At 41.6% G+C, this 11,973-nt stretch overlaps 1 protein-coding gene across 1 annotated transcript; it reads right to left on the bottom strand.

Moving 5' to 3' along the window:
* Nucleotides 1-9,037: 9,037 nt before the first annotated feature.
* LOC131888180 (uncharacterized) lies at nt 9,038-10,215 on the bottom strand. The gene is made up of 4 exons (XM_059236972.1): nt 9,874-10,215; nt 9,588-9,809; nt 9,302-9,517; nt 9,038-9,232 (listed from the first exon to the last, which is right to left on the bottom strand). The coding sequence occupies exons 1-4, from the start codon at nt 9,954-9,956 to the stop codon at nt 9,142-9,144; spliced, it is 612 nt and encodes a 203-aa protein (XP_059092955.1). The 5' UTR covers nt 9,957-10,215; the 3' UTR covers nt 9,038-9,141.
* Nucleotides 10,216-11,973: the final 1,758 nt, after the last annotated feature.

The following is an 11,973-nucleotide window of genomic DNA, read 5'->3' as shown; positions in this document are numbered from 1 at the left end:
GAATGAACGCGAGGGGCAAATTTTGGATGGGTGAATCATTTGAAAAGCTCCTCCCAATCTGAAGCAGGATCATCCAGGAGGCTGAATATTTGGATCTTCAACGGGCTGGATGAGGGCTCAACACATGATTGACATTGACAAGATCAATTTGAGATGATGAGATGGCACAAAGGAATTCAAAACTATCTCTCTAGATCCGAAAACTCGATACCCAGTGCTCTGACCGCTCAGGGTTGCCAATTATGTCAGAGACTCAACTTGTCACCATCTCCATGGTTTATCATCTCGTTGCATTTCAGTCCTTGTGGACTTGCCCTACATTGACCTCAAATAACGACGAATTCGATCCGATCGAATTCCCATTGCATTGTACTATATACAACTTCAATGACAGCATGGCAACCCTGAGAAGTAATCTGCTAATTGGATTAACATATCAGAACTCATTTGTCAGGTTTGGAGGGTTCTTCTTTGCTCGTTTCTTTTCCTTTCATCCGTTGCGAACCTTCGCTCTCATCACCTGTCACAAATCCAACGGGGCATAAACATTAAGTCCCGGGCAGGATCTTAAGATCCCCTGATTTTCCTCTTGACCCACTAAATAGCCACATACTACTCGCTTCCAATATTGAATCACGACAAAAAGAACGGCTGTTTTATTTGCCACCATAAATCAACCTTTCGGATACGGACTCTGCATGCATGTATTAGAGGCTTTCGTTGTTTGATGAATGTCTTTTGTTAGCCTCTACGAATTACCACACATAACGTAACGACAAGGGCTCATTAATTGCGCTTAGGCCTGGGCCAGTCATTAATTATGCCATTGTGAAGTTGGGAGCTGGAAGTCGAAAACTAAACTCTCGCTCGCCCTTGGATCTGGTCCAAGAATCATGAAGCTCTCAATAACATTTGAAGCAATCTCGATCCATCCATCCATCCATCCATCTATCCTGCCTGCCAGCTTGCCTGCCAGGTTTTCTTTTCCGTTTCGTCCACGAGCTCGCGTACGTACATACTCCGTTGAGAAGCAAAAGCAAGCTGTCAATGGTTTTGTGGCAGGCCCCCTCAACTTCAGGCCCCCTCAACATCTGACACAGGATGGCTCAATAGCAGCTACAGCCTTGTCTCAACCTTTGACAGTTTATCCGATAAAATCTGTGCAGCCGTCAAGGAAAAAAATAGCAATTTTAAATCTCGGTCGTCAAGTTTAGTCGTGTCAAAAGTGACAACGAGGTTAACAGAGCCAGTGGTTTTTTAGTTCAAATTTCAAATTTGACAGTTCAAATGGTGTTAATCGAGCTCGACCGAGTGTACGAGACAGGCGGTTAGTGGCACACCCTGTAGCCCATGTGCTGTTAATGTTGTTGTTGTTGATGTGGTTGTTGTCGGGGTTGTTGCTGTGTGATTATGTGTATTGGTACGATACGCTTCCGACTGATAGTAGTGTGGGCTGAAATGGGCTGCTGTCAGTTCCTCGAGAGATCAGGCCATTTGAGACGATGATTAATGTACGGTGTGGTAATTAGAAAAATAATTGATTGATCAAACTTCGAGGCAAAAAACCTTGGGCCCTCTCCGTCTGCCCCATCATCTCATCCATTCTCTTGGCAGTGATACGTCAAACCGAACATGTGCACATGTGGGTGAAAACGACAACCTGCCGATCTCAAAATTGGAATATGATACTTCATCAAACGGCGGCTCCAACGCCAAAAGACCCACGGACGAACGTCTGGTTTGCTTCATTCCCGTTTAGTCGGAGCTTTTCCTAGTCCCAAAGTAGACGAGGTTGAGAGGAGTGACAGCTGAAAGATCCGTCAATGGAGGAGATTTGTTAGGTAGTAGTGATGGGATCAAATCAAATTTCAAATTCATGGTTGCCAGGAAACGTGGAAAGTGAAAGCACCCGCCTATTACATCACATAGCAAAAAGTTAGGTTCGAGCATAAACGGAACCCTGGTTTGATGGAAGAAAAATCAGGGTTACTTCTTGAGGCTGACTGACGGGTTTCGTAGATTCCTCAAACTCACCAGCAATGTCATAGGCCATTGAAAATGTAAGTTGGTAGCCCTGGTGACAACCTCCCGTGATTATTAATGTGATCCCCATTAGTATTTTTTGCAGTTAAAAAAAACGACAACTACAAGTCATTGGCGTAGCATATCATTGGGAGACATAAGCCAGCTTGAACTATCCTGGAGCTAGTACAGTCCCGTCGTTTATGGTTCGTTAGGCTTAAAAATGTAACTTTAATGCAAGCACCAAAACTTTCTTGGACTGACTAGTCCATGGTGGCACTGTATATCCCCTAGGGCTTTCAATATTTCTATAAAATTGGATTTTCCTCGCCATTGGTTAATGTTACTGAATGTACCCAAACGTTTTCAAATGTCAGTCATCATTTCTAACAGCTATTTTTGTAAAGCAAACCCGGTTGAATTTAGCCAGCCCTCATAACAAAGAGAGCTTTTAAAAGCAAGGTTTCTATTTATCCGCATGAAAAATCCGAATCTAATCAATTCTTATTCAATTTCTGAGCCTTTTGCAGTGAAATCAATACCCTTATTGCGATCCACAGCCAAATTATCGATCATTATTTGAATAGGTTTTTGTAGGCAACGACGAACCTTCTGTTTGGAATAGATTGAGTTTTGCAACGTTTCAACCGAAGCTTTGCAGATTGCCGCTATCCAGTTTGATTAATCCAATCTGGATCACAAACGTCCGCGCAATCATTAATTCTCCGGAACTTCATACGAGACAAATTGTCCATGGAACCATTAAAAGTCCCAACTAACTTTGGTTTTCTGAAGGCTACAAAACAATTTTTCACTCACTTTTTTTTGGACGTCAAGCAAAATGGCAAAATGAAGCAACGAGCCATCGGCCGAGTCATCATCATTCATATTCATACACACACATATCAAGATTAGTATTTGAAGTCATTTATCATTGAGAGGGACATTTTTTTTTCATTTCTGGCTCCCTCAAACCAGTTTAATGGCTTGAACCAATTACCTCTTAACCGAATAGCTTCACGCTTGTTAGTGTGTTTGCGAGAAAGTGCTTTTGAATTCTTATTAGGTGATATGGGACGGGATGGGGGCCATTTAAAGCCCTCCAATTTGATGTCAATTTTTTCCACAGATCATATCTCCCTTAATCCCCCTTCATATGCTTTAGATTCAAAGAGAGGGTCATTAATCACCCATTCCCATTACTTAGATAGAGCTCTTGTACACCGTACTGGGATCACAACGACGAGTACGACAACGACCACGACGAAGACAACGATCGAGCGAGGATCGAGAGAGCTGCATGAAGACCGCACTAAATATACTAGAGATTTGACGATGACAGAAAGTGATGAATTCACTCTTGGCCCGAGCCAACAACCCAAAGCCAAACTTGAGGGACCAATGAAACAAGGGAAGACTTACGATCGGTGGAAAACAGACATGTTTATACCGTGCACAGCTAGGCTTGATGCACTATATTCGTAATGCAATTCTTACTTTTTTTGCGTTTTAGCGGTCAAAATAATTGATAGTTTATCATGTATTGATAATGATATCCAATGAAAATCAGAAATGTGAGTTTGGACTCAAGTCTAGCCAGTCCCTCAATTTTTCATTAAAAAATTATAATGAAACTCAAATGCTTCATCCAAGTATTAATTGGAGTAGTTGAAGATTAAAGTTGTTTCTATGCCTGTTTTTAGCAATCAATGGGCCACAGCTGAGGTTCAAGCCTTGATTGTATGATTAAATCTGATTTCAAGAACGTACTTAGAAACTTCCATCCAGCTCAACCCCTCGCTTTGTATGTAATTTATCCATGAACAAACAAAATTTTACAACATTTCAAATACGAGGTTGGACTGAAATGATTCAAAGCAGTATACGTTAGTAGTCCAGCTTGCAACTTCCAATGCTCAGTCTTCCCCGACTCATGCCTCCCATGTACCTAATGTTAGAAGGACTGCTGCTTTTCTCCTGTTTGATGGTAATCCTGGAAATATTACGAGTAAGCAGCAGCTCTTACTATGCCTTGTTCCATCACAGACCGAAATTTGGTCAAATTAACCTTAAAGCAACTGTCAGTCTTCTATGGCCACTTTGTTCCAAAAAGACACAAGTAGTTGAACGTTTGAACGTACAATGCTAGATATGTGAGTGTGTTTGTAAACGTGTACTGCAATAACACCAAGTTGTACGAAGTTGGCATTGTTTTTCCCACCAGTGGATGTGACATGAAAAGAAATGATTAGTGATATGACTGCTGAAGCTAATTGAAAAGTTTGAATAATGATTCCTCTTGGCTGGATGGATGGCCGTCGGCACCAATCCCAAAGCACTTACTTGCCTTTTGGGCAGACAGGCAGGCAGGCAGGCAGACATTGAAGCACACTCCTCACTCACACACCATAACCAATGTTTGTATGGCAGAAGAGCGAGTCATGTGCACACGCACACACACGGACGGACTAACTCGGTACACGTCGTAAGTACATAGACAACATTCTGGCACCATTTATTTTACGAGCTCCTTGAAATGGCTGTCGATTTTCAAGTTCATCAATCTTGACGTTTTCAAATACGCTCACTCTTCCAAAAGGAAATGTTTTTGAATTTGGCAGCGAACAGTTTTATCCATATTTTATTCCCTTCTCCCTTTTGAAGTCGTTCGTTTCACTTCGGCGACCAGAAATCCCTTTCTTACGATGGTTTCTGTTGTTCTGCCGTAAGGAGATAGGTTTGGCATGAATGCAGAACAATGATGATGGATTCTACATCGTTACTTGACTTCTGGGGTTGGTGGTGGTGAGGGTGATGAGATGGTAGCGATGGTTCTTCGGCTACTTGTGCTAATGATGACCAGAAATGAGTTTTTGGCTCGTTCTGCCAATCATGACCAAGCCAAAACACGTTTTTTCTTCTTACAGTCTCTTGCCATGATCCAATAATACTTGAATCGCAAGAGAGTTGTTGTACATAGTTGATTGGGATTCGCAGCAAAATGAGCGGTTATAATATGTATGAGATATTTTCATGACGGTTCAGTAGGCTTGTTTTGAACGCGGTGGGAGAATTAATTGATATTTTCCATGTCAACGGTCTCCCAATTGCCGGAAAGTAAAACCACATCAAACAACGATCGTTTCCACAAATCTACCCAAAGGGGCACACTCACACAGCCACCGAAAATCTGATCGACACTTTCCACCACTCAGAGCACCCGGTGGAGTAGTTGGCCAACAAAATCAACCACAATCTAATCAATCCCAATTACCTTTTTGTATGATCACCACAGTGAAATGAAACGAAATCCCGCCGACCCGGAGGTACTCGCATCTTTGTAGATTTTAGGAAGATTCTAATTCCAAGTGCCTAGTACAATCCTCTGTATTTGTAGGAAAAATCAAACTTCCTTACACGAGACTTCAATGATTGTCACTTGAGACGAGAATTATAATATTGGTGACAGTTCGTCCTTACGAAAGTGGCAAGGTTCTTGAAATTAAAGCGACAAGGACGTAAAATTATAGCCCACGCATCGAAAATGACTGACCCTTAACTCGTGGATCCAAAAAAGGTTACCATTCAATAGATTTATAAATAAATATATTTCTTTTCCAAACACTTTTTTTACAAAAGTTGTATATGGGGAAAAGTGTATTTTTATTTCTTTGTGTCCCATTCGTTTCCAAACGTAATAGTTTTCGATGAACAACAAGGCAGTCAAATAAACCTCTTTTTTAGAATGTTCTTATCCTCTTGATGTTATCAAAATTGTCTTCGCCAATACTATATATCTCACTTTTGTGACCAAGTAGGGGCTTAAACATTGCGATACGCTTAATATGAAGAATTGATATAAAACTGGTTTGCATGAATAATAAGTTGAGATGTGTTAACCCAACTTTCGTCTCACAGGAATAACTTTCAGCAGATGATGATAATTCAATGGAGGAGTGTTGGCAAATATTCCCCGGAAAGTTTGAACCCAAATTGGGGCCATATTCTCGACGGAATGGCAACACTGATTAACGGGGGCATCACTGATTTGTGCTTGGTTCTTGGGCATTAAACCGGTCCGGTCGATTGATTTCATCGAGTTCTCCTCACCACAGATTGATTTATCTAATTATTTTTTGATCGTTTTCTTTCGTGATATTCCCGGATCGTTCAATTAATTGCAGCCAAAACCTTCGACTAGTGGTCGTGGATTTTGACTATTGGCGAATGACTCTTGCCTTAGTACATACAGTATTATCCATCCATGCCTGTGATCAACCTGGAGCAGCATGATAGCGACGCAAGAAAAGTTGCATTCAACTGTTGTGATGGCCCTCTCCGTCACTTTGACGTCGGATGGACCAAAGGGAAACTGTGGTGAATCACCAGAATTTATTTTTGATGATGATGGATGGGAGCGATTGATCATTAAGTCAATACCACTCAATTGGAGTTTCGGAGTTGAATATGATAATCATCTTCTTCAGAGCTCCGATGGTTGGGCAAACCACCAAACGAGGCGACTCGCAAAACCAGACAACAAAAGTTTACATATTACATTCCATCCATCCACCTGATTGGAGCATGCTGTTATCTTCCAACATTATGGAAAACGTTTGCTGAAGTGTGTGATATCCAAAAGTTTCAAGCAAATAGTTCAGCATTGATATGCGGCGAAATATCCAACATCCGTAGCGCAAAACCCGTATAGAGCACACCTAAAGTCAGTCAAAAATAATGCTTCTGAATGTTTTTGAAAAAAGTTTCGTTATAAAACATGGTGAAGACTTTGACGATCCACCTAAGCTCAGATAGACCAAACCAAAAGAAATCTCTACAAGTTAGCTAAAATTTAGCCATCATTCTAGTAGTTCACACCAAAAATCATCACTGGATTATCTTTTGCTTTGATTCTCTACCCTTGAAGGCCCATAATATAATATATCCATTTGAAATGAAATCCAAACAAATCGTACATCAACATGATGGAATACATCTTGAAGAAAAAGTATCCGTTGGATTCGTGTCATAATGATTTTGTTTCTCGAGACATTAGCTCTAATGCCTCGCTACCAGCTTGTCCCCGAGCAATATGTTGGTTATGGCGTGGAACGAAGACTTAAGTCCACAGTTGGTGAGCTCATTTGTCTCGGAAAGTGTTTCCTTTTTATGGTCATTTGGGCGTTAGGGTGTTACTTATGGTCGCTATTTTGAGGAGCCCAGGGCCAGAGGGAGGTTGACATGTATCACGGAGAGCGATGTTCCAATGGTTATTGTTTGTTAGATGGAGACCACTGGCAAAAGTTGGACCAACCATCCATCCATTGGTTCCTCCTGATCTTCAACTACGGTTTTTCACTTTGCTGTTAAACAATCATTTGGACGAGTTTGAAAAGGGGGGAGAGCAGTTTTCAATTGAACCGAAATTTATCTGGATTTTTTTTTCCACGCCACTTGCGACGGTGTCAACCCCAGGTAATGGATAAAAAAATGAGACCAATAATAACCTCATATGTTGAAATGTAATGATGGAAATGGGCAATTGCTAAGCTAGCATCGGGCTGGTTGGTTGGTTGGAGGTTGTTGTCGGTTGGCTCAGTCTGCACTTGTCGGCTGCGTTGTAAATGTAGACACATTGGTTGGTGGTTAGTGCAAGCAGCCCTTTTTTATGGTGCCACTGGCCTTTTCCCAATCCGAGAAGACAAAGTGCCAACCATTTGTGAAAAGGCCGCCTTCGTGTGAGCGGTTCATTTTCCTTTTACAATTTATGTAATGGCCATAGAAATGACATCATTTATTTCCTCGGCAGCCGCTCGAAAAACCATAGTAGCCAAGAAACGCGAGAAATAGATGGACAGTGCGAATAAGAAGCCTAACTCTTCCCGTTTTAGTGCTCTTTCAAGAACTCGTTGACAAAAATGAGAAAGCTAGTTTCCTTTGGCAAGGTTGCGTTAGCACCAAATCAGGTTGTTCCATTGCTCATCGAGAGATTGACTGAACATGTACCCCATGAATAGTTTTGACAAGAGAATTTTCGAGTCACTTAGTATGGTTGCTAATTTGACCTCTTTTAACAACAGAGTCCGTCGTTCAGCCACATCTTGAATATATGCTTCGCCTATTTGGACTTCATTCAGTTCGGCAGGTTTGCAGAAGGTGGAACAGGTCCAAAGGTGTTTTATTACAAACTACACAGGAATAAGAGAAATCTCGTATTGTGAGAGATCAAAGTAGTTGATTTTTTTTATAACAATCAGAAGGTTCGGGAGGTACCTGACATTGTACTTTTTCAAAAGCATAGCCCCCTTACGCTGCACGAAATATGTTTTACGTTCTGCACTCCAGAGGGCGCTTTGTCATTCAGCCTCTACCAAATAAAGGGCCGATTGGGCCAATTTCTTGTTATTGAATTATAATGCGTTTGTGTTGTTTTTGACTAATTCTATCAAAATCTTATTTTCAATTAGAGCCTCGGGTCACATAATGTCCGGAAAAGAAATTGCGTTCAAGGCAAGGCAAGAGCAGTTTATGTAGCCATCTACCATGCCTCTTCCCGTTTTCTTTGGGCCGTGTGACGTTGCAAATAAGGGCCCTTATTCATCAGCTCAGCTTTGTCCAAGCCCAGGTTTTAGAGCCAATTCTAGTGGCCGTAGAGGCTTAATGTGCATTTTCGATAGCAAGTTCAAGTCCTGGAGAATGCAGACTTGCTAAAACAGTAAGTCCCCCTCTCTTCTTTCTCGGTTCCTTCATTGTACAATTTGCTTGCCTCTAAAATTCGAAAGAAGTATGTAGATATTGTTAATTTGCAAGCATTTTTCAAGTCAAACTTGGACAAATTTTTAATAAGGATATTCGATCAACCCTCCATGTCTACCAATTCAAACTCGTTGGTGGGCCAAATATCTTAAAAACTTTGACTGTTAAGAGGTGTAATGTTTAGATAACTGGAAATTTACCCTTATTTGAACAATCGGTCAGTCTAAAGTCTCTGAAAATAACATCAATGATTGTGAAATTGGATGTCTTATATTCATTATATTTACACTTAATAAAAATAGGCACAGTGTCTGCACCGTATGCATATAGATATATTTGAATATAATTTATGCATGTATTCGTTCAATAACGACCCGTGTACTGAGTGCTCATAACGTATCTCCGGATATTCTCCCACCAATCCCAATCACGGCGTTCCTCATGGAAGATTTCGCTGGAAATAAGGACAACTCTCAATGCACATTCTTGACCAAAAGCTAAAGCCACCCGTTCATTTCCTCACCGGCAATACCCCCAAATGTCTCTAACCCAGCCCTGTGGGCATTGCCGAGGGGCCTTCTCGTAGTCCAAATATTCCAATTTATTTCCGCCTTCCGCCTCGATTACTTGGTCATGAATTCCGGGCTCGGTCACTCCACTTGGCCCATAAGAATACGGATTGTATTCGGTTGATATGGCGCTTGGATTGGAGTATCGCCCGCGAGAGCGATCGGTTTGTCTGACATCAAAGTACAGCTTGATCATTCGAAATTTGACCAAATCTGATGCATCTTTAGCATTGAACTTACCTGGAACCATAACGGCTTCGACCTCGTTGCTCCTGGTAACGATCTCTCCCGTAGTCTGGCGAACCCGAGGCACGGTCAGTGTCTGATATATCCCGACCATATTCATCAATAGTCACTCCACCATCACCCCGACCCCTTTGGTCGTTTCGATTATTGTTGCTCTGTTGCCCACGGCCTTGACCGTAATACACCTGATGACTGATTGGTTGATAACTGGCTCCTCTGAGAGGGGAAGGGAACAGACAATGTTGTGTGCAATCTTGAAGAACGAATGGGTGGTTCCTACCTTTGATTGTTGCTGTTCTGAGGTCTGGCCATGCAAACAGACGCTGCTAGGATGAGAACGGCCAAAGCGACGAGTTCCTTCATTTTGAGGACGACAAAGTCAAGTGTTGGAAGGACATTTTTTATCCAGCAAAATAATGAAACTGGTTTATTTGTAACCCAAACATGATGTCAGTTGTAAACAAGCTCAGGCGTGCAAGAAAACGCAGGATTTTTTGCTTAAGTGATCTGGGAAATTTCAGTTCGATTATCCCTTTCGTTTTTTCGTCCTCACCGTTTCACGGCTCACATTGTCACCTTTTCAAAGCTTGTATTCATTTAATTCCCTCCGGAATATTTATTAGAATTCCAAGGTGCGGCCATCAATTACACATCCATTCCAAGACTGCATAGCAGACGACTAAGTTCTTCTGCCCATTTCCACAAATTCTCGCCCTCTTTAAGCGCTTTCGGCGTTGCAATAGCTATTTCCGTCATGGAAAACAAAATTCTGCTGCATCAATTTGTTCTTGAACATACTAAAAGAGGTAAAGGATGTGTCATCTAGTAACATTGTCATCATCATCACAAAATCCATACATAGAGTTCTAATAAGCAGTGTCATGTCAGTATCAGATTGGCTCTCTGTCTGCGGACGTGGTTAGCGTTTTAAAGCGTCTTGAGAAAACGTCATGGAGGAGAATTGAACCGGAGACCTCTCTAAGGCAACGCAACTACATTTACCTCACACAGTAGTGCGTCTAAGAAATTATTTGATTGGTTACTGATGTCATTATCATTTGGCATGAGGCAAACATTATACAAGACATTTTTTTTTTTGCTTTATTGGGGTCAATCAACTTGGATCTTGGGACTTTGAAAGTTTGAAATTGTACTTAGTTGTCCAATTTTACAAGTTTCCCCATTCTTTTGAACAACTGAAGGTGCTAGTTGAAGTCTTAGATGATTTTAGAGTTAATGTAACATTTAAAAGATGAGTTTCACACTCAAAAAACCACAACAGCTGAACCTCGTGTTACAGAAAAAGTTACTTTCGCCACTGCCAAGTCCCAGAAAATTAGAATACCTTTTCCGTTTTTGTTGTGCATTGATCCATTTACCATTTTCGCACTTCTTGTCGAGGTAGTGTTGATTATAAAGTACACACTGTTGAGCTATTTGCGCTGTTCTTGAATTTTCGCCAGGCCAAAGTGTTTCCGTGGCACGGAAAGAGAGAAATCACTTACTGCTCGGGACAACGAAAGTTACAAATGTCTTCGGATCATTAAGACTTGCTCTTTACACCCGACACGGACAAGGCTGTCTCACATTAATCTTTTAGAAGGCGATGTAAATGTGAGTGTTGAGTGAACTACGAGGTTTCTTCCCCCTCCCACCCGCCTTTCGCTTTAAAATCCGAGGCCAATTTCTCTCATAACTTCACGTTCTGCATCAAAAAGATCAACAAGAGCTCCTGTCTTTCTCTCTCTCTCTCTCTAGTACGCGTAATGTCTGTCTGTCTCCCGAGTGCTCTGTATTCGGTTCTCTTGAACTTGTTTTTTCCTTCGTTCTTGCTGCCATCCATTAACAGGGTTCCCAAGTGTTCCAACCAAAAAGTAAATGAAAACTTTTTATCCCCGCTGAAAGGTTAATTGGCGCCTCGAGGTCCAGGGTCGCTCCATCTCCGCCTTCCCCAAGAAACGGATATCCGTTCGGTCTTTCGTTCGTTTTTCGTATGGAGGAAAGCAGAAAGTATCCTCTGGATTTCAAGCTTGAAACAGTTTACGAATGACTCGGATTCTCACAGAGGCGTTGACAGATGAAGGAAGCTAAACTAAGTGGAACAAGTTGATGGCGTTTTTGCTTGCACACATGAATAACACAACATGGCACGACGACGAATGAAAAAGAACCGGACAAAAAGCTAAAAAGTACACAAAAGAGACTGCTCTAATTGAAGGACTTCTTTAGATGTTGAAACAGATTTGAAACACTAAATAGCCCGTTCGTTACCTAGTACATAGGTAACAGTCCAGTATGTTGAGTCACTGGTTTGACAAGCTCCTTATTTCTGGGTGAGATATGCACTCGCGAATTCCAACCAAACCCTGAGGTGTTGGAC

This window comes from Tigriopus californicus, chromosome 10, assembly GCF_007210705.1.
Source record: "Tigriopus californicus strain San Diego chromosome 10, Tcal_SD_v2.1, whole genome shotgun sequence".
Taxonomy (NCBI): Eukaryota; Metazoa; Arthropoda; class Copepoda; order Harpacticoida; family Harpacticidae; genus Tigriopus; species Tigriopus californicus.
The sequence above is the reverse complement of the archived record's forward strand: the minus strand, read 5'-3'. Positions and strand labels throughout refer to the sequence as shown.

Bases quoted from the DNA above. Each gene is read 5' to 3' on its own strand.
- LOC131888180 (XM_059236972.1), bottom strand. From the start codon at position 9,956: ATGAAGGAACTCGTCGCTTTGGCCGTTCTCATCCTAGCAGCGTCTGTT. The intron at 9,810-9,873 runs GTAGGAACCACC...TTCCCCTCTCAG, and splicing joins CAGAACAGCAACAATCAAAG to AGGAGCCAGTTATCAACCAA. The intron at 9,233-9,301 runs GTGAGGAAATGA...CCTTATTTCCAG, and splicing joins GACATTTGGGGGTATTGCCG to CGAAATCTTCCATGAGGAAC.